Source organism: Choloepus didactylus, chromosome 6, assembly GCF_015220235.1.
Source record: "Choloepus didactylus isolate mChoDid1 chromosome 6, mChoDid1.pri, whole genome shotgun sequence".
NCBI classification, from domain to species: Eukaryota; Metazoa; Chordata; class Mammalia; order Pilosa; family Megalonychidae; genus Choloepus; species Choloepus didactylus.
Window position 1 is genome coordinate 117,745,449 of NC_051312.1, and position 23,985 is coordinate 117,769,433.

General features: G+C 36.6%; 1 protein-coding gene across 2 annotated transcripts in view; it reads left to right on the forward strand.

Moving 5' to 3' along the window:
• The window catches only part of CFAP300 (cilia and flagella associated protein 300), a 46,552-nt gene that overhangs the window by 16,315 nt on the left and 6,252 nt on the right, over positions 1-23,985 (forward strand). For both annotated transcript variants that reach the window (XM_037841363.1, XM_037841364.1), the window contains exons 4-5: positions 13,795-13,961; positions 17,547-17,719. In XM_037841363.1, the coding sequence (XP_037697291.1) occupies positions 13,795-13,961; positions 17,547-17,719 (340 nt within the window). The remainder of the gene's footprint in view (positions 1-13,794; positions 13,962-17,546; positions 17,720-23,985) is intronic.

A 23,985-nucleotide genomic window follows, 5' to 3' on the forward strand; every position in this document is an offset into this window, starting at 1 on the left:
CTTTAAAGTGTTACTATAAAGTAACTTCATTCAATTCTTTAAAAAAGAAAAATATTAGGTTCCCTAAATAAATGTCCAACCCCCCCCTCCCATGTTGGTACATACTTAACAAAATAAAACTGACTTTTTTTTCTAATTTTTGAAGAAGGCATTACAAAAAGAGGTTCTAAAATTCCATATGGGCCTGATAGAATGGAGTACCCTGAAAAATAGGTCAAAGAAATAGTGATCCATTTCAGAAGCAGACATTTTTAGTGGATCTTTGGCTGTTTTCCATTATCTTGTTTTATCTCCTACTTCTTTTTCTTCTTTTTCTGAGGCATAGACCATCTTCTCTCTGTTTTTCTCTGGGGAACTTTATAAGCAAAAGAAATGAAAGAAAAAAATGGAACAAAAGATACTCTCCTGGTAAATGAATCAGTTTTAAAGAAAGTGATCATGGAACCTCTACCACTAGCTGCACTGCCTAAGTTGCTGGTTGTTGGTGCTGCTTCACTCTTTCAGCCAGTTTCCATTTAGATCCACTTCGCTCTTTTTTGGCTAACGTATATGGGTGTTTCCTTTGTGCCTGGCTAAAGACATTGCACATATTACTCCCCTTTATTTCTCAAAACAACCCAAGTGAGTTATTAGTATATATCCTTATTTTATAAATGATGAGTCAGAGGCATAGACTAAGTAACTTTTGAAGTTTTAAGCAACTTGAGGGGATTCAAATCCAGGATCTAGAATTCAAGACCTTGACCCCCTATACTGTCTTGTTTTGCCACTTCGAGGTTCCAGAGGGTACCAACTTTGACACCAAATTAAAAGTAGATGCCCACTGTATTTTAATGCTGGTATCAAGGTACTAAAATAATACTGTTATACATTCTTAACTTTCTGTGTACGATCGTAGAGATGCATTGCATATTTTATAAATGCTGGCAACAAAATTTAACCAAATTCCTACATAAAAAGATGGCATGGAATAGTATTTTTTATTATCATTAATTTGTGTATTGATATAAAGAAAGAAAGAGGATCACAGATATTCATGAATGACTAGCAGTGGGTTTCCCGTCACTGAATACTGATGTAAAGGCTCATAGAAGACGCGGGGCAAGATGGCAGACTGGTGAGCTGTATCTTTTAGTTACTCCTCCAGGAAAGTAGGTAGAAAGCCAGGAACTGTGTGGACTGGACACCACAGAGCAATCTGACTTTGGGCATACTTCATACAACACTCATGAAAACGTGGAACTGCTGAGATCAGCGAAATCTGTAAGTTTTTGCGGCCAGGGGACCCGCGCCCCTCCCTGCCAGGCTCAGTCCCGGGGGAGGAGGGGCTGTCAACTCCGGGAAGGAGAAGGGAGAACTGCAGTGGCAGCCCTTATCGGAAACTCATTCTACTGATTCAAACTCCAACCATAGATAGACTGAGACCAGACACCAGAGAATCTGAGAGCAGCCAGCCCAGCAGAGAGGAGACAGGCATAGAAAAAAAACAACACGAAAAACTCCAAAATAAAAGCGGACGATTTTTGGAGTTCTGGTGAACATAGAAAGGGGAAGGGCCCTGAGGCGCATATGCAAATCCCGAAGAAAAGCTGATCTCTCTGCCCTGTGCACCTTTCCTTAATGGCCCTGGTTGCTTTGTCTCTTAGCATTTCAATAACCCATTAGATCTCTGAGGAGGGCCCGTTTTTTTGTTTTTTGTTTTTTTTTTCTAATCCTTTTTTCTTTTTCTAAAACAATTACTCTAAGAAGCCCAATACAGAAAGCTTCAAAGACTTGCTATTTGGGCAGGTCAAGTCAAGAGCAGAACTCGGAGAGCTCTGAGACAAAACGCAATAATCCATTGGCTGAGAAAATTCACTAAACACCACAACTTCCCAAGAAAGGGGGGGTGTCTGCTCACAGCCGTCATCCTGGTGGACAGGAAGCGCTCCTGCCCATCGCCAGCCCCATAGCCCAGAACTGCCCCAGACAACCCAGTGTGACAGAAGTGCTTCAAATAACAGGCACACACCACAAAACTGGGCGTGGACATTAGCCTTCCCTGCAACCTCAGCTGATTGTCCCAGAGTTGGGAAGGTAGAGCTGTGTGAATTAACAAAGCCCCATTCAGCCATCATTTGAGCAGACTGGGAGCCTCCCTACACAGCCCAGCAGCCCAGAACTGCCCTGGGGGGACGGCACTCACCTGTGACATAGCACAGTCATCCCTCAACAGAGGACCCGGGGTGCACGGCCTGGAAGAGGGACCCACTTGCAAGTCTCAGGAGCCATACGCCAATACCAAGGACTTGTGGGTCAGTGACAGAGACAAACTGTGGCAGGACTGAACTGAAGGATTAGACTATTGCAGCAGCTTTCAAACTCTAGGATCACCAGGGAGATTTGATTGTTAGAGCCACCCCCCCCCCTCCCTGACTGCCCAGAAACACGCCCCATATACAGGGCAGGCAACACCAACTACACACGCAAGCTTGGTACACCAATTGGACCCCACAAGACTCACTCCCCCACACACCAAAAAGGCTAAGCAGGGAGAACTGGCTTGTGGAGAACAGGTGGCTCATGGACGCCACCTGCTGGTTAGTTAGAGAAAGTGTACTCCACGAAGCTGTAGATCTGAAAAATTAGAGATAAGGACTTCAATTGGTCTACAAATCCTAAAAGAACCCTATCAAGTTCAGCAAATGCCACGAGGCCAAAAACAACAGAAAATTATAAAGCATATGAAAAAACCAGACGATATGGATAACCCAAGCCCAAGCACCCAAATCAAAAGACCAGAAGAGACACAGCACCTAGAGCAGCTACTCAAAGAACTAAAGATGAACAATGAGACCATAGTACGGGAGATAAAGGAAATCAAGAAGACCCTAGAAGAGCATAAAGAAGACATTGCAAGACTAAATAAAAAAATGGATGATCTTATGGAAATTAAAGAAACTGTTGACCAAATTAAAAAGATTCTGGACACTCATAGTACAAGACTAGAGGAAGTTGAACAACGAATCAGTGACCTCGAAGATGACAGAATGGAAAATGAAAGCATAAAAGAAAGAATGGGGAAAAAAATTGAAAAAATCAAAATGGACCTCAGGGATATGATAGATAATATGAAACGTCCAAATATAAGACTCATTGGTGTCCCAGAAGGGGAAGAAAAGGGTAAAGGTCTAGGAAGAGTATTCAAAGAAATTGTTGGGGAAAACTTCCCAAATCTTCTAAACAACATAAATACACAAATCATAAATGCTCAGCGAACTCCAAATAGAATAAATCCAAATAAACCCACTCCGAGACATATACTGATCGCACTATCAAACACAGAAGAGAAGGAGCAAGTTTTGAAAGCAGCAAGAGAAAAGCAATTCACCACATACAAAGGAAACAGCATAAGACTAAGTAGTGACTACTCAGCAGCCACCATGGAGGCAAGAAGGCAGTGGCACGATATATTTAAAATTCTGAGTGAGAAAAATTTCCAGCCAAGAATACTTTATCCAGCAAAGCTCTCCTTCAAATTTGAGGGAGAGCTTAAATTTTTCACAGACAAACAAATGCTGAGAGAATTTGCTAACAAGAGACCTGCCCTACTGGAGATACTAAAGGGAGCCCTACAGACAGAGAAACAAAGAAAGGACAGAGAGACTTGGAGAAAGGTTCAGTACTAAAGAGATTCGGTATGGGTACAATAAAGGATATTAATAGACAGAGGGGAAAACTATGACAAACATAAACCAAAGGATAAGATGGCCGATTCAAGAAATGCCTTCACGGTTATAACGTTGAATGTAAATGGATTAAACTCCCCAATTAAAAGATATATATTCGCAGAATGGATCAAAAAAAATGAACCATCAATATGTTGCATACAAGAGACTCATCTTAGACACAGGGACACAAAGAAACTGAAAGTGAAAGGATGGAAAAAAATATTTCATGCAAGCTACAGCCAAAAGAAAGCAGGTGTAGCAATATTAATCTCAGATAAAATAGACTTCAAATGCAGGGATGTTTTGAGAGACAAAGAAGGCCACTACGTACTAATAAAAGGGGCAATTCAGCAAGAAGAAATAACAATCGTAAATGTCTATGCACCCAACCAAGGTGCCACAAAATACATGAGAGAAACACTGGCAAAACTAAAGGAAGCAATTGATGTTTCCACAATAATTGTGGGAGACTTCAACACATCACTCTCTCCTATAGATAGATCAACCAGACAGAAGACCAATAAGGAAATTGAAAACCTAAACAATCTGATAAATGAATCATATTTAACAGACATATACAGGACATTACATCCCAAATCACCAGGTTACACATACTTTTCTAGTGCTCATGGAACTTTCTCCAGAATAGATCATATGCTGGGACATAAAACAAGCCTCAATAAATTTAAAAAGATTGAAATTATTCAAAGCACATTCTCTGACCACAATGGAATACAATTAGAAGTCAATAACCGTCAGAGACTTAGAAAATTCACAAATACTTGGAGGTTAAACAACACATTCCTAAACAATCAGTGGGTTAAAGAAGAAATAGCAAGAGAAATTGCTAAATATATAGAGACGAATGAAAATGAGAACACAACATACCAAAACCTATGGGATGCAGCAAAAGCAGTGCTAAGGGGGAAATTTATAGCACTAAACGCATATATTAAAAAGGAAGAAAGACCCAAAATCAAAGAACTAATGGATCAACTGAAGAAGCTAGAAAATGAACAGCAAACCAATCCTAAACCAAGTACAAGAAAAGAAATAACAAGGATTAAAGCAGAAATAAATGACATAGAGAACAAAAAAACAATAGAGAGGATAAATATCACCAAAAGTTGGTTCTTTGAGAAGATAACAAGATTGACAAGCCCCTAGCTAGACTGACAAAATCAAAAAGAGAGAAGACCCATATAAACAAAATAATGAATGAAGAAGGTGACATAACTGCAGATCCTGAAGAAATTAAAAAAATTATAAGAGGATACTATGAACAACTGTATGGCAACAAACTGGAGAATGTAGAGGAAATGGACAATTTCCTGGAAACATATGAACAACCTAGACTAACCAGAGAAGAAATAGAAGACCTCAACCAACCCATCACAAGCAAAGAGATCCAATCAGTCATCAAAAATCTTCCCACAAATAAATGCCCAGGGCCAGATGGCTTCACAGGGGAATTCTACCAAACTTTCCAGAAAGAACTGACACCAATCTTACTCAAACTCTTTCAAAACATTGAAGAAAATGGAACACTACCTAACTCATTTTATGAAGCTAATATCAATCTAATACCAAAACCAGGCAAAGATGTTACAAAAAAGGAAAACTACCGGCCAATCTCCCTAATGAATATAGATGCAAAAATCCTCAACAAAATACTTGCAAATCGATTCCAAAGACACATTAAAAAAATCATACACCATGACCAAGTGGGGTTTATTCCAGGCATGCAAGGATGGTTCAACATAAGAAAATCAATCAATGTATTACAACACATTAACAAGTCAAAAGGGAAAAATCAATTGATCATCTCAATAGATGCTGAAAAAGCATTTGACAAAATCCAACATCCCTTTTTGATAAAAACACTTCAAAAGGTAGGAATTGAAGGAAACTTCCTCAACATGATAAAGAGCATATATGAAAAACCCACAGCCAGCATAGTACTCAATGGAGAGAGACTGAAAGCCTTCCCTCTAAGATCAGGAACAAGACAAGGATGCCCGCTATCACCACTGTTATTCAACATTGTGCTGGAAGTGCTAGGCAGGGCAATCCGGCAAGACAAAGAAATAAAAGGCATCCAAATTGGAAAAGAAGAAGTAAAACTGTCATTGTTTGCAGATGATATGATCTTATATCTAGAAAACCCTGAGAAATCGACGATACAGCTACTAGAGCTAATAAACAAATTTAGCAAAGTAGCGGGATACAAGGTTAATGCACATAATTCAGTAATGTTTCTATATGCTAGAAATGAACAAACTGAAGAGTCACTCAAGAAAAAGATACCATTTTCAATAGCAACTAAAAAAATCAAGTACCTAGGAATAAACTTAACCAAAGATGTAAAAGACCTATACAAAGAAAACTACATAACTCTACTAAAAGAAATAGAAGGGGACCTTAAAAGATGGAAAAATATTCCATGTTCATGGATAGGAAGACTAAATGTCATTAAGATGTCAATTCTACCCAAACTCATCTACAGATTCAATGCAATCCCAATCAAAATTCCAACAACCTACTTCGCAGACTTGGAAAAGCTAGTTATCAAATTTATTTGGAAAGGGAAGATGCCTCGAATTGCTAAAGACACTCTAAAAAAGAAAAACGAAGTGGGAGGACTTACACTCCCTGATTTTGAAGCTTATTATAAAGCCACAGTTGCCAAAACAGCATGGTACTGGCACAAAGATAGACATATAGATCAATGGAATCGAATTGAGAATTCGGAGACAGACCCTCAGATCTATGGCCGACTGATCTTTGATAAGGCCCCCAAAGTCACTGAACTGAGTCATAATGGTCTTTTCAACAAATGGGGCTGGGAGAGTTGGATATCCATATCCAAAAGAATGAAAGAGGACCCCTACCTCACCCCCTACACAAAAATTAACTCAAAATGGACCAAAGATCTCAATATAAAAGAAAGTACCATAAAACTCCTAGAAGATAATGTAGGAAAACATCTTCAAGACCTTGTATTAGGCGGCCACTTCCTAGACTTTACACCCAAAGCACAAGCAACAAAAGAGAAAATAGATAAATGGGAACTCCTCAAGCTTAGAAGTTTCTGCACCTCAAAGGAATTTCTCAAAAAGGTAAAGAGGCAGCCAACTCAATGGGAAAAAATTTTTGGAAACCATGTATCTGACAAAAGACTGATATCTTGCATATATAAAGAAATCCTACAACTCAATGACAATAGTACAGTCGGCCCAATTATAAAATGGGCAAAAGATATGAAAAGACAGTTCTCTGAAGAGGAAATACAAATGGCCAAGAAACACATGAAAAAATGTTCAGCTTCACTAGCTATTAGAGAGATGCAAATTAAGACCACAATGAGATACCATCTAACACCGGTTAGAATGGCTGCCGTTAAACAAACAGGAAACTACAAATGCTGGAGGGGATGTGGAGAAATTGGAACTCTTATTCACTGTTGCTGGGACTGTATAATGGTTCAGCCACTCTGGAAGTCAGTCTGGCAGTTCCTTAGAAAACTAGATATAGAGTTACCATTCGACCCAGCGATTGCACTTCTCGGTATATACCCGGAAGATCGGAAAGCAGTGACACGAACAGATATCTGCACGCCAATGTTCATAGCAGCATTATTCACAATTGCCAAAAGATGGAAACAACCCAAATGTCCTTCAACAGATGAGTGGATAAATAAAATGTGGTATATACACACGATGGAATACTACGCGGCAGTAAGAAGGAACGATCTCGTGAAAAATATGACAACATGGATGAACCTTGAAGACATAATGCTAAGCGAAATAAGCCAGGCACAAAAAGAGAAATATTATATGCTACCACTAATGTGAACTTTGAAAAATATAAAACAAATGGCTTATAATGTAGAATGTAGGGGAACTAGCAATAGAGAGCAATTAAGGAAGGGGGAACAATAATCCAAGAAGAACAGATAAGCTAATTAACGTTCTGGGGATGCCCAGGAATGACTATGGTCTGTTAATTTCTGATGGATATAGTAGGAGCAAGTTCACAGAAATGTTGCTATATTAGGTAACTTTCTTGGGGTAAAGTAGGAACATGTTGGAAGTTAAGCAGTTATCTTAGGTTAGTTGTGTTTTTCTTACTCCCTTGTTATGGTCTCTTTGAAATGTTCTTTTATTGTAGGTTTGTTTTCTTTTTAACTTTTTTTTCATACAGTTGATTTAAGAAAGAAGGGAAAGTTAAAAAAAAAAAAAAACAAGGAAAAAAAAAGATGCAGTCCCCCCTTGAGGAGCCTGTGGAGAATGCAGGGGTATTCGCCTACCCCACCTCCATGGTTGCTAACATGACCACAGACATAGGGGACTGATGGTTTGATGGGTTGAGCCCTCTACCACAGGTTTTACCCTTGGGAAGACGGTTGCTGCAAAGGAGAGGCTAGGCCTCCCTATGGTTGTGCCTAAGAGCCTCCTCCCGAATGCCTCTTTGTTGCTCAGATGTGGCCCTGTCTCTCTAGCCAAGCCAACTTGAAAGGTGAAATCACTGCCCTCCCCCCTACGTGGGATCAGACACCCAGGGGAGTGAATCTCCCTGGCAACGTGGAATATGACTCCCGGGGAGGAATGTAGACCTGGCATCGTGGGACGGAGAACATCTTCTTGACCAAAAGGGGGATGTGAAAGGAAATGAAATAAGCTTCAGTGGCAGAGAGAATCCAAAAGGAGCCGAGAGGTCACTCTGGTGGGCACTCTTATGCACACTTTAGACAACCCTTTTTAGGTTCTAAAGAATTGGGGTAGCTGGTGGTGGATACCTGAAACTATCAAACTACAACCCAGAACCCATGAATCTCGAAGACAGTTGTATAAAAATGTAGCTTATGAGGGGTGACAAGGGGATTGGGAAAGCCATAAGGACCACACTCCACTTTGTCTAGTTTATGGATGGATGAGTAGAAAAATAGGGGAAGGAAACAAACAGACAAAGGTACCCAGTGTTCTTTTTTACTTCAATTGCTCTTTTTCACTCTAATTATTATTCTTGTTATTCTTGTGTGTGTGCTAATGAAGGTGTCAGGGATTGATTTGGGTGATGAATGTACAACTATGTAATGGTACTGTGAACAATCGAAAGTACGATTTGTTTTGTATGACTGCGTGGTATATGAATATATCTCAATGAAATGAAGATTAAAAAAAAAAAAAAAAAAAAGACATAATGCTGAGCAAAATAAGCCAGGCACAAAAAGAGAGATATTGTATGTTACCACTAATGTGAATTCTGTGAAAAATGTACAATGTTTTATACTGTAGAATGTAGGGGACCTAGAGATACCAATTAGTGGAGGGGGAATGATAATCTAATAAGAACAGATAAACTATGGAGGGTAATCTCAATGTTATGGGAATGCTCAGGAATGATTATGGTTTGTAAACTTTCTTGGATATAGTAAGATCATGTTGGAAGCAATAGAGTTATTTTAGGTTTTTTTTTTCTCTTATTCCTTTGTTTTCTTAGGGGTTGTTAATTTTCTTGGGGTATGGTAGGAACATGTTGGAAGCAATGTAGTTATTTTAGATTATTTGTTTTTCTTACTCCTCTGTTTGGACATGGTTTATTAATTTTCTTGGGGTATGGTAGGAACATATTGGAAGCAAAGTAGTTATTTTAGGTTATTTGTTTTCCTTAATCCATTGCTTTGTTTGAAATGTTGTGGGTTTTTTTGGTTGTTGTTTGCCTGTTTGTTTTTAATTTTTTGATAAACAAAGTTAAAAAATTGAAAAAAAATCAGTAGAAAAATGGGAGTAAAAACTAAATGACAAATAGGGTGGGATGGGGGGATGGTTTGGGTATTCTCTTTTCACTTTTATTTTTTATTCTTATTCTGATTCTTTCTGATGTAAGGAAAATGTTCAGAAATAGATTGTGGTGATGAACGCATAACTATATGATCATACTGTGAACAGTTGATTGTATACCATGGATGACTGTATGGTTTGTGAATATATTTCAATAAAACTGAATTTAAAAAAAAAAAAAAAAAAGACTCATAGAAATAATTTAGGCTTCAAGAATAAAGGTTCTTTTTACATTTTAATAAGCCTAAGAATCACCTGGGAGATTCATCAAAATGTCCCGTGCCCAGAAATTCTGATCCAGGAACTCTGAGATGGGGTTAGAGCACAAGATGCTGCATTGTAATTTGAGCAAGGACCCCTGATGATTCTTATGCTGCCCCTTAGGAATCGTACTTATAGAAACACTGCCTAGTTGTATTCATTGAACTCAAACGTATCTTCCAAGTATATCTAAAAATTCACAGGGCTTTGTGATTATACTTAAAGTTATCATTAGGACTCCAGTTAATGACTGTGTAAATACCTGTTTCTTCATCTTTGGGTATCAGCCCAAATTCAGAAAGCCCTTCATGTACCCGACACTCTCCCTGCCTAGGTGCTGCTCTGCTTTTGCCAGAGCTATTCCTTCTATCTTTAAAGGCCTTTCTTCTCCAGTCAGCTGCCATTAAAAATTTTATCCTTTCTTCAAGCTCATATTCAGAGCCACTGTGTCTGTCAAACCTTTCTTGTTGCCAGGACAGAATTATTCTCTCCTTCCAAATTTCCCAGTCTCATTGTTTTATACCCTTCTTGGATTTATTATATTCAGTCACCTACTGTGATTATAAAAATGTTTATCTTTTCTCATGTCTCATGATGCTTACCTTGTAGTAGAGGCTCAAACTTTTTTTTTCTTGAATTAGATAAATTGTTTCTCCTACCAACCTATGAAAGTATACAGATTTTATGCGAACCTAGTACAATAACTGTTTTTTTATGCCATTTCATAGGCAAATTTCCTTTCATGTTCTGGTCAGCTTGATGATATCTAAACATTGAAGAATGGGATACCTTAGTGATATCCAGAATAACATATCATTTTCATGTTAAAATTATTTTATAAACTTGAATTTACAGTAGGGAAAAAATTGTCCTCATCATTCTTCTGGTAAAGAGCCATGGTTTAATTTGAATAAAAAGTTATGGTTAGTGTTGTTTTTAATCAATGGAAACTGTATCAAATACATATGAGAATTTAATAAAAACTTTTAGAATTATAACTTGAAGAGACCCTAAAAGATAATTTAGTTCATCTTTCTACTTTTTTTAAGTTACAAAAGTTGTAGCATCTTTCCACTTTTGACATTACTGAATCTGTGATAAAAAACACCTAACATCTAGAGAAAAATATTTCTGTACCCCCACTGAGAGCCATGTGTGTTCAGCGGGAACAAGAGAACATTCAGTCTTGAAATCTGGTTTTTCCTTAAACTGTATAGGGTTCTCCAAAACTTAGACACCTTATAAATAGCAGGACAGTTTTTGTTTTTTGGGGGGTTTCTTTTATACTTTTTATTTTGAAATAATTTCAAACTTATAGGACATTTGCAAAAATAATTCCAAACCCATAGAGAACTCAAACATAGTCCTCCACCCAGATACTCCGGATCCACCAACTTTTAACATTTTGCCATATTTTCCATATCGTTCTATATCTGTCTATCTTTTACTTTCTAAACATTTGAGAGTAGGTTGTTTACCTCATGATCCTTGATCACTTAATACGCTCATGTTCATTTCCTAAGAATAAGGATATTCACTAATGTACCTTAGGTATAGTTATCAAATTCAAGAAATTTAACAGTGATATAAAGCTTATAGTCTATATTCCATTTTTTTCCCATATGTCCTAATAATGTCCTTTAGGGCCTTTTCTCCCCCATTATTAGTCCAGTCCTGGATCATGTATTGCATTTAATTGTCGTTGTCTCTTTAGTTGAAAAAAATAATAATTTTTTATTTTATTTTACCATCTCAACCATTTCAAAGCATTACATTCAGTGGGATTAATCACATTCATCCATTACCAGAACTAGAAGGTTGTATTTTATATTTAGACAAACCTTTATGAATTGAGCATACATCCACTGATAAAAGCACAATTGATAATATTAGCATTATTTTAAACCAAACTGTAAATTCACATAACCATTCCTCAGAAAAAGCATATGAATACAATAACAAATAATAATTAATAGTTACATTTACTATTGATCATTTAAAACTATAAATTTGATTTTATTACTGTGTGCTTTTTTATAGGTTTATCCAGAAATAAATATATTTCTACATACCTGGGATAAAAATTTATTTATCCAGTCTATATTCATGAAATGTCTTAATTAATTTAACCTATCTTGAGCAGATTTAAAGCATGATTCAAAATATATAGAATCTAGATTCCTCATGCTTCAGTTTCCTCTTCCCTTTTTTTTGGTGGATAATTGCTCACTATCACTGAAATAACATAACTGAACTTTCAAAAAGTCCCTTTAAATAATTAAACTCCCCAACTGGCATAGGTCATGAACATCTAGATTAACATCTTTTAGAAGTGACCATAATAATAAAGAAAAGTAGGTTACTGAACTAATACAAATCTTTCAGAAAGGATTTTGAAAACACTACCAAATATAAAAAGAAGGGAAAGAAAAAAGAAAACCCCTGTGGCTATATTATTTATTTATGCTGATAATTAACAACTAGATGTTACAACTAACAGCAATAATAGGTGAGTAAATTTCTTCATACAATTTTTAAAATTAATATACAAGTATTTTTTTTCCTTGAAAAACACTTTTCTTTCCTAAAGGAATGCTATTTTCATGTCTCAGATTCAGAGGTTTGAATTTAACTACCTTCTCTCACCATCCAAATCCCCCTGCCACTTTCCATATCAGAGAAACGGTAGATTTATTAGAATGGCCCAATGCCACTCACTTATCCTGTGGCCACCTCTTCTGGAAATGATGGACTCTCCATGGCTCTCAGCTCTCATTTCTCTGGTCTTCTGACATTGCTCAGAAATATTCTATCATTTTCTATGGTTTTCTTTTCACCTTATCTAATCCCTCAGAGGAAGGTGCTCTGTAACAAAAGGAGCTTCTCTTAGCATAGCTTTTGAATTTACTGAGGCATAAACAGTTCCTGGCTTGAGGCATTCTTCTTGCTTCCTAACTAGCTCATAGGACCATAACACAGAGCAACAGGTCCTGGCAGGATTCCAGGTGGCCTGCCAGAGAAAGGAAGCACAAACAGCCGCCAGTATTACTGAACTCTGCTTAAGGACAAGTGACTCCTCAGGTCAAAGATTCAGCAGCTATTTCCAGGGAAAGGACACATGGAAGGCCACCACACTGGTTCTGCAATCTCCCTAGAACTTTGAACAAAAAAAGATACAACCTCTTTATGTCTGAGTGTGTGTGGGTATGTGTGTGCATGAGAGATTTTGAATGAGTGAGTGGGTAATAAAAAATATTCACTTCTATCTTTATGCCTTTCTGTAATTTAGCAGAAATTCTAGTAACAGAAAATCCATTCCTGAAAGACACATTCAGGAAAGAGACGTGGAGGGAGGGAAGGGGATATATAGGAGGACAAAAACTAGAGCTACAAGAGAAAAGTAGACAAAATGCCATTATTTCAAATTTCTCTAATCCAAGAGAACTAATTACAGCCTGGTTTGAAATTTACCTTGACTTGGAAAACTCCCCCCCCACACACATTTTCAATAAAACCCTGTAAATGAGACAATAAGGGAGAAATTTTTAAATGGAGAGATGTTTTCAAGAAACCTTCAAGGACTTTAGAAAACCTCATTACTTACATTAATTAAAATGATTTTTTGTAATAGTAAATTATAAAGCATTAGGCATGTTACAAATCCAAAAGCAATTCCTCTGCTTTTATAGATAATTCTGATATATGCATTAAAACTGGTCTAAGAACTCCCTAGGCACACACAAAAAAATGCATTTCATTTTTAAACATTCATAAATCCCTTCGTCTAGGCCTGAAATGGTGGATTTTGTATAAAACTTTTAATGACTAATAAAAATGAACAAGTGGTAAAATAAGAATTTAATAAAATCTCTAATGTTTCATTTAAATATAGAATCTCTGCATAGTGATATTTTGAAAATAATTTAGAATGTTAAATTAATTTTTATATCTTCATTATATATAAAACTTCTTTTTTTCAGGAACTGAAGTGAAAAAAATAGAAGTAATAAACGTTCCTTGCACACAGCTTTCAATGTCATTTTTTGATCGTTTATATGATGAAGATATTGTACGAGACAATGGACATATTGTTAAGTGTTTAGATTCTTTTTGTGATCCCTTTCTCATTTCTGATGAGTTACGAAAAGTAAGTAAAGGATTTTAAAATTTCACTGTAGAAATTTATTTCAGGAAATGCAAAATGTCAAAACTTTTGCCTGCCTAAAGCCCATAGAATACCTCTTGTTGATAATTAGTGATAAATCATTTCATGGGTAGATTTCTTCTTGGATGGCACTTTTCCCCTCAATTTAATTATTTGTTTATTTTGGTGGTTCTCACCTGGGGTGACTTTGCCCCCCATGGGACATTTTTAGTTGTCGCAACTGGAAGGAGATGCCACTGGCATCCCGTGAGTAGGGGGCCAGGATGTTGCTAAATATCATACAGTGCACAGGACAACTTCTCAGAATAAACAGTTATCTGGCCCAAAATGTCATTGGTAGTGAGGAAGACAAAACCCTGGTCTATTCAGTAAATGTAGCCCTTAAAATATCAAATGAATATTTAAAACATCCTTGAAGTAAAAGAAGAATCTTTTTGTCTCATTGCTGTGATCAACAATGCCATTTGATTACTGAATTAAATGTGTTAGTGAGAGGTACATGGAACTAGAATCAGAAGGTATGGATTATTTACCTGATTCCTGATTTATTATTTACAAGATAGAAATGACCTTAGGCAAATCATTCAATCTCTTGAGCCTCGCTGAGAAAATGAGTTGAAAAAGCATTTAAATGCATTTTTAAAAAATATAGGAAATGCTGTTAAAATGAAATGCATTAATGTATCATTATTATAAATATTGAGCAAAAATTAAAAATTAGGGCTTTGGCATCAAAGGAGACATAGGTTCGAATCCAGGCTCTGCAACTTCATAGCTGAGATATTTAACCTAAGCCTCAGTTTCTTCATCTATAAAATAAGAATAATCTGAAAATGATGTATGATAATGCATTTAAAGTGCTTAGCACAATGCCTGGCAACTAGTAAGCTTTCAATAATGTTAGCAGCTACTACTCTTTATCAAAAAATTATTCTACAGTAAGAGGGAAGGGGGATGGACATGTCTAATGAATTTAAATCCAGGTAGGAATGAACTTAGGAAGCTACTGAACTGCCACTCTGGACACAGGAATCTTATCTGCAGGAAACAGAAACATCCAGTCAGTCTGTACATTGGTATATACCAGGGCGATATCTAAAAGGACTCTATAACTTAGTTTAAAAAGAAAATAAAATTAACTAATTGAGAATAATCAAACACACAGTTGAATGGACTGCATATAGTTTGCTCTTCAGTTAATGGAAGTATAATTATATATAACATAAGACACTATAAATACTATAGAGTGGGGATGTCTATTAATTTCTATTCCTCCTTAACAAGGATTGGAAATGAATAGTTCAGGAAGGATTTGGTCTATTCAGGGTTTCTCTCCTTTTGGGTACTACTAATCCTCTTTTCTCTTTTCTCTTTTCTCTTCTCTTCTCTTCTCTTCTCTTCTCTTCTCTTCTCTTCTCTTCTCTTCTCTTGTCATCTCTCTTCTCTTCTTTCTCCCTCCTCCCCCCCACCACTGGCATACTTACTCTTTGTCTCAAGGTCCTTATCTCTAATTTCAGAGAATTAACCATCACTTCTACAGAGAGCCTCATCAATTGTTTTTTTTTTCTGAATGTGTAGTCAGTTCTCCTAAAACTAACTACCTTGTCTCCACTGAACTGAAATGCCACTTTATCTACTTCATTTCCACATGTTTTGATGTCTCTATCTTTAAATCAATTGATTTTTTAAATTAATTAATTATTTTTTTAAACGGAGGATTTACTTTCCAGCAGAATACTTTGCAAAACTGCAAAGCTGTGACTCAGTGTTGTGCTAATTGCCTGTTTGTTTTCCTCTTGTGTTCTTTGCCACCCTGTGGCAAAGGGAAGGTTTAACTTGCTTGCTTTCTGGCTGAAAAAAAACACGCAGAAAAAACAAAATCCTACCTTCCAGCTTTAGTCTGAACTATAAAGGGACCTCCCGTTGTGCAGTAACACAGATTCTATTGGCATGCTATGTAATGTAAGTTCTGTTAACCTCCTCCTGACTGCCGCAGCTCAGAAGTTTGACGACTTAACCATTTTATACCTGGAGATCTGTTTGTGAATGGAGACAAAGAACAGCCATATAATTTGTTTTAAAATTCATTCCAAAATCTTTTTTAAAATTATTGTAATGTTTAAATATGCACCATCTAATCAATTCAGTATTTGAGAGTGCTTTTTAAGGAATGTGTTAACTTCATTCCTAAGGAATTTTATTCACCCTTGTATTAAGCCAAATCTCCAGGTAGCTGCAAACTTGGGCTTCAATATCACATCATTTCATTACAGAGAAAGAGGTGGAGGAAGGGAGGGAGGGGCAAGGGGAAGATTGCCCAGAGAGCAATAAGATCCCTACACTTACCATCCTGAAGTCATAAGTAACTGTATATGGACATCGTAGAGTGGTTTGGGTTTTTTTTTAATGCCTTTTATACAATGACTTTCTGGTTTTTCTTAGAGATTGGGGTAAATAAAATGTTTAGCTTAATTAGTTTTTCTAATTACATGTACTTCTTGCACTAGGTAGTGATTGTTGTATAACTCATCATATTTTCCTCCTTTCCCTGTATGGTAGTGTTAAGTGTCAAGTACAATTTTTATAGCCCTTTTCCATCTAGAGTTCTTATGGGTGTTTATTTTCTGCTCCCAATTATTTATTGATTAGTTTTTATCTTTTATTAATTATTTTGGCCCTACATTGTATCCATATTTTTATTAACTATTTTACATTCTTTTTTTTAAAGTAGGTGGGGTATAAACATATTGATAAAAGAAATACTTTTATAGCTTACATTCATCAACTTGTTCATGTCCATCCACAATCAACAAATTACTCAATTGCCTGTAATGTCTAATGGTATGAGAAAATCCCCCACGTCAAATCCAGTCAGACTGTTTTCTGAAAGAGGTAGTGAGGTCTTAGGAGGACAAGAGTCAGTGTAGATAGGTGATGTGTAAGTCGATGTTATTGGAGGGGAGTGGGAAAAAGAGAGGTGGGTATTAGGCTCCAGTTGCCTGAATGCTTCAAAATGGTGTAACTGTAAGGTGAGGAAAGTAATGATCCAAATTCTGTTAAGGTGAGAGGGCTTAGAAAATGATCATTTGTCTTTAGCCTTTGAATTTAGTCTCTGTGTTTAGGCTAAATTTAGTCACAAATTTAGCTTAAATTTATGTTTAGAAGCAAAGAAGAGAAACCTTATGAATGCAGAAGTTTCCCCATTTATTTATACTTTTACATTCTTATCTTCAAATAAGACTTGAGATGACACTAAAAATACGGCAGCAGTAAAACGATTATTTAAAAAAAACTGGAACAAAGAAATAAAGTGGAAGAAGGAAAGGCTTAGTTAGCTGTGTTTTAAATTTTGATTTATTCCTTTCAGTGAACATTGGTGCCTAATGATCAAATTTAGTGGAAATAGGTGCAAATCTCCCAGATCACTCTCTCCAATTGCCTCAGGATTGGTTCTCAAAATAACTTTAAGATTATTTTTAAATATATAAATTGAAACTATTTTGAAAACATATAAATTAGAACCTCAAATTATGTTACATTAAGATGAATTTTGTCATCTTAATATAGGTTCTGCTAGAGGAAGACTCAGAGAAATACGAAGTGTTCAGCCAACCAGATAGAGATGAATTCCTGTTTTGTCTTTTTAAACATCTTTGCCTTGGTGGAGCCCTCTGTCAGTATGAAGATGAGCTTAATCCATATCTGGAAACTACAAAGCTTCTCTATAAGGATCTGGTGAGGTAATGTTGATAGATCACAAATAAATCTCTGGTTAATTGGGTGAATTATTTGTTTAACCATGGTGGGATTACACTGCCTCTGTTTCCAGTCATAGTAACAACAAAAGTATGTAAAAACAGCTCCTCCCTCTCTTCCAGGTTAGGAAGTTTCTAGATTTCCCTTTCCCTCTTTTAGTCTTCAGTCGCCTCATTTTTCATCTGCCTTTTCTCCTTGTTTCTTCATTCAGACCTGTCACCCACTCCATCTCTGTTAGCAACTGCCATCTTCCTGGCCTCCTTTTTCCCTGGGCCTCCTTTTCAGTCTCAAGAGAACACAAGAGCCCTTTCAGAATGTTTGAATTTGCTTGAGGAATAGTAAAAAATTAACTTTGCTCAAAAGAGGTGGAAGAATTTTCGCATAGGTGTAATATTTACCTTTTCAAATTAATCCCAAAGTTATACAGTTTGTTTTAGTCACTCCATTAGATTTGTTTGTTTGATGTTTGTTTGTTTCTTTTTGAAGATCAAAGGATAAAAACTTTACAAGTTCTCTTATTTAGACTTTTATTTTTAACTGAAGTGGAAATTCATTGGTTGTGTTTTCCAATGACAAAGATATTTCATTATCTTTGAAGGTAAAGGGGAAAGAAACAAGAGCAAGCAAAGGGTCCTAGAGTTTAGGTATATACTTTTACTTTAATAGGAAAGGAACAGAATTAGCTCCTTGTCCGACCCTTGTTTGTAGCCTTATATTCAACCCCTCAATTCTCAAATTTATGTGTCAGTTAGCTACACAACAAACGTCATGATTTTACTATTTTATTTAATTTGTGACATGGTTTTAAAAACAGAAAAATATTTCTAAAATATGTTTCTGATTTTAATGAAAAAGTTGTGTAATGCATAAAGACTGTCAGAAGAGGTGTTAGAAACTGAATTTTAGAAAAAAGCATATATATATATATATATATATATATATATATTCTGTCTGTATCATTTGCAGCTACGGAAAGCTAAGCAGACCACTTCTAGCACTCCCTGCCGATACTCCTCAGCACACCCTAGATGCAACACACATGCGCATGCACGCACAGGCAGCCCACCCCAACCCACCCCTACCACACTTTGTGTGGCCCCATCAGCCACATGAAACTGTGGAATTCCTCACTACCATGTATTGTTCTGGAGGAGAAAGAGCAGATGGTATAGGCAGTTCTGTTGGATATTTGAAATAGAAATAACTTTAGGACAGACCTCAACATTGAAGAAACTACTGTTTTGTCCAACATTCCCTTCCCTGGATTCTCACCGATGATTCTCTGCTGCACCTTTTGGGTGCAAAGAAAAAATATGATTCTAAGATTAATGCCACTCAAGGGAAAGTGGCCAAAATGCATTACACCTTACAGAAAAAATAGGAATTTTCTCCATAGAATCATTCAATCAGGCAAACAGCAATCATTAATATTGTAGCTCTAAAGAGGCTCTATGAGGAATAACAGACTGCCCTTGACATTAAGGAAATTAGAAGAAAGTAAGATAATAAAAAATAGTAAAGTAGTTGTTTAAAATCTTTTGTATGTAAGAATTTAAAATTTTATATAATCAAATGCTCAGTTGTTTCTATCAAATAAAATATAAATACCTTGAGACTATAATATGAATACCTTAGCTCTTTAGACTCTTATAAAAATACCCTAGAATTTCAAAAGAGGAAGTTGTCAGTGTGGCTGTGAGCAGTCAGGGAAGTCTTGATAGAATGGAGCCCACGGGGGGACCTGCAAAGGGGAGGACACCATGTTCCTGGTTTAGGGGAGATGCATTGCAAGTTTTTCATCCTGGAGGAGTGTGGGAACCAGCCCAGACAGAGCAGTGTTTTCCTTTGAGAACTGTTAACTATTCTCTAGATAATCCAAATTTAAGCATGCTTATAAATTTCTTTGTTGAATGAGGAGGGAGATAAAAATTGTCTTTCCCAAATCAAATTCAGTAGAAAATTATGATTAGAATAAATATTTATTTATTTATTTAAGATGGTTTAGATGCCAATACCTAATTGAATGGATTAAATGAGTTCAGACTCCCTTAAGAGTTATGCTGGTTTGCTTATCACATGCACTACTTGTTATTCTAATATTAGTCAGCTCATGCTGATTTAGATCAGATGCTATGATATGTAGTTAAGGCTCTGTCATTTAGCAGTAGATATAGAGTGGAACAATATAGCAGTTTTTAAGGAATATATAAGTAGTGGAAACATAGGTGACATTTGAAATAACTTCAGTAATTTGCTTAGAATTCTGAACTACATATCCAATCAAGTCATTTGTAGAAACCATCTTAACCAAGAAGGTTACTTTTTCCTGTTTCTTTACTTTAATTTTGTGTATTTTCACATGCTTTAGAAAAACAGTTACTATCTTTCTAATAAACATGAATAACTGCCTTACAGTATCTGACTTGTTCTTTCAGATACACATCATCAGTATTCCATTCTATCAAAGATGCCCATTCTTAATATTTGAAGATGTTGAGAGTGTGATTTTAGGAGTCTCTGGCTGAAACAAAACACTAAAAATGTTCTTACAAATATTTTCTTCCTCATTAAGTACTACGGATCCAATGACATGCTTTTTCATTAAGCATTTTTTTTTTATTAAATTCAGTTTTATTGAAATACATTCACACACCATACAATCATCCATGGTATACAATCCACTGTCCACAGTATGATAACATAGTTATGCGTTCATCACCACAATCTATCTCTGAACATTTTCCTTACATCAGAAAGAAGAGAACAAGAATAAAAAATAAAAGTGAAAAAAGAACACCCAAATCATCCCCCCATCCCACCCCATTTGTCCTTTAGTTTTTATCCCCATTTTTCTACTCATCCATACACTAGATAAAGGGGGTGTGATCCACAAGGTCTTCACAATCACATTGTCACCCCGTGTAATCTACATTATTATATAATCGTCTTCAGGAGTCCAGACTGCTGGGTTGGAATTTGGTAGTTTCAGGTATTTACTACTAGCTATTCCAATACATTAAAACCCAAGAGGTGTTATCTATATAGTGCATAAGAATGTCCACCAGAGTGACCTCTCGACTCCATTTGAAATCTCTCAGCCACTGAAACCATTTCGTCTCATTTTGCATCCCCCCTTTGGTCAAGAAGATACTCTCAGTCCCACGGTGCCGGGTCCACATTCATCCCCGGGAGTCATATTCTGCATTGCCAGGGAGATTTACAACCCTGGGAGTCGGGTCCCACGTAGAGGGGAGGGCAGCGAGTTCACCTGTCGAGATGGCTCAGTTAGAGAGAAAGAAGGCCACATCTGAGCAACAAAGGGGTACTCGGGGAGACTCTTAGGCACAACTACATGCAAGTTTAGACTCTCCTTTGCAGTCAAGAGCTTCATAAGGGCAAGTCCCATGCTCGAGGGCTCAGCACATCAAATCGCCAGTCCCAATGTTTGTGACAACATCAACACCAGTCCAGGTGAGGATGTCCAACACATCTGCACCTTCCCCCAGATCCTCGGGGCTGGAGAGAGGGAGGCTGTAAATATATTTTTTAATATCTGCCCAAATTACTCTGGGATGTGTCACTATTTCACTACAGCCTATGCTAACCTACCGTATCTCACTTCCTATTCAAAGTTCCATGAAATTGTGGTGTTTGAACAAATCGACTGTAGAGTTGTACCGTTTAGAAAATTTAGATCCTGTACCAAATAGATCTCTCTTCCCTTGGTCTCGTATGGAAGTTGAAGTTTTGAAACACAATCAGTTTCGACGTTTACCCTTTGGCCTGGCTTGCCCTGGTATTAACCAGACCTGCTTCATTCATATCACTAATTGACATCTGAATTCTTTTTCAGCTTTTTTTTTTTTTTTTTTTTGACAGTGGCTGTATGACAATGACATGCTTTTTAAATGTTTGTGAAAATGTGTTCTTTTCAAAGATATTATGGTTCCTTTAAATCAAATAGTACATTAGAACTGTTTTATTAGAAAGCAGATTATCAGTTATTACATCTCAAAAATGTATAGGCAGACACTGTAGAAAACAGTTTGGCAGTTCCTCAGAAAGCTAATTACCATATGACCTGGCAATCATGCTACCAGGTATGTACTCAGCGCTACCAGGTATATACTTAGAATTAAAAGCAGGGACTTGAACAGATATTTGCACACCGATGTTCATAGTGTTTGCCTATACATTTTTGAAGACAGTGGCTGTGCTGGTTTGTATATATTATGTCCCCCAGAAAAAAACATATTCTTTAATGCAGTCTTGTGGGGGCAGATGTATTAGTGTTGATTAGATTGGAATCCTTGAGTGTTTCCATGGAGATGTGACTCAATCAACTATGAGTGAAATGTTTGATTGGGTAATTTCCATGGAAGTATTGCCCCACCCATTCAGGGTGGGTCATAATTGGATCGCTTTAAAAAGAGCCACACTGGCCCAGATGCTAGAACAACTAAGAGTGACATTTTGGAAGAGCTACAGCTTAGAGAGACATTTTGGAGATGGCCTTTGAAAGCAGACTTTTGCTGACACTTGGCTCCGGAGAAGCTAAGAGAGGGCAAACGCCCCAAGAGTAATATTTTGAAGAATGCATAGGGGCTGAGAGAAGAGCTGGAACTCAACCCTGGATCAACAGACACTAGCCACATGCCTTCCCAGCTAACAGAGGTTTTCTGGATGCCATCAGCCATCCTTCAGTGGAGGCAACCTATTATTGATGCCTAACCTTGGACAATTTATGGCGTTAAGACTGTAACTTTGTAACCAAATAAACCCTCTTTATAAAAGCCAATCCATTTCTGATGTTTTGCAAAATGGCAGCATTAGCAAACCAGAACAGTGTCATTACACGCAGATGCCAAAAGATTGAAGCAACTGAAGTGTCCATCAACCGATGAATGGATAAGCAAAATGTGGTATATTTACACAATGGAATATTATTTAACATTAAAAAGGCATGAAGTTTATTCCTAGACATTTGACTCTTTTAATTGCTGTTGTGGATGGGATTCTTTTCTTGATTACCTCCTTGGATAGCTCATTACTAGTGTATAGTAACACTACTGATTTTTGCATGTTGATCTTGTATTCCGTCACTTTGCTGAAGTCATTTGTTAGGTCCAGTAGCTTTATCATAGTTTCTGGGGGGACTTTCTAAATATAGGATCATGTCATTTGCACATAGTAAAAGTTTTATTTCTTCTTTTCTGATCTGGATGTCTTTTATTTCTTTTTCTTACCTAATTGCTCTAGCTGGAACTTCTGTCACAATGTTGAATAACAGTTGTGACAGTAGGCATCCTTGTCTTGTTCCTGATCTTAGAGGGAAAGCTTTCAGTCTCTCACCATTGAGTACAATGTTAGCTGTGGGATTTTCATATATGCTCTTTATCATGTTGAGGAAGTTTACTTCTATTCCTGATTTTCTAAGTTTTTTTTTTTTTTTAAATCAGGAAAGGATGCTGGATTTTGTCAAATATGTTTTCTGCATCATCAAGATAATCATGTGTTTTTTTCCCTTCATTCTGTTAATGTGATATATTAATTGATTTTCTTATGTTAAACCATCCTTGCATGCCTGAGATAAAACCCACTTGATCATGGTATATAATTCTTTTAATGTGCTGTTGGATTACATTTGCATTATCTTGTTGAGGATTTTTGCATCTATGTTCATAAGAGAAGTTGGTCTGTAATTTCTTTTCTTGTAATATCTTTATTCGGCTTTGGTATTAGGTTGATGTTGCTTTCATAGAATGAGTTAGGTAGTGTTCCCTCCTGTTCAGTTTGGCAGAGTTTGAGCAGAATTGATATTACTTCTTCTTGGAATGATTAGTAGAATTCACCTGTGAAGCCACCTGGTCCTGGACTTTTCTTGGTGGAAGTTTTTGATGACTGATTCATTTTCTTTATTTGTAATCAGTCTTTTGAGATCGTCTGTTTCTCCTAGAGCCAGTGTGGTTTGTTGTGTGTTTCTAGGAATTTTTCCATTTTTCCTAGGTTGTTGGCCTACTGTTGTTCACAGTGTCCTCTTAAGTTTCCTTTTTATTTCTGTGGGGTCAGTAGTAATGTCTCCCCTCTCCTTTCTGATTTTATTTGCATCTTCTCTCTTTTTGTCTTTGTCAGTCTAGGTAAGAGCTTGTCAATTTTATTGATCCTCTCAAAGAATCAATTTTTGGTTTTGTTAATCTATTTTTTTATTCTCAATTTCATTTATCTGCTGTAGTCTTTATTATTGCTTTCC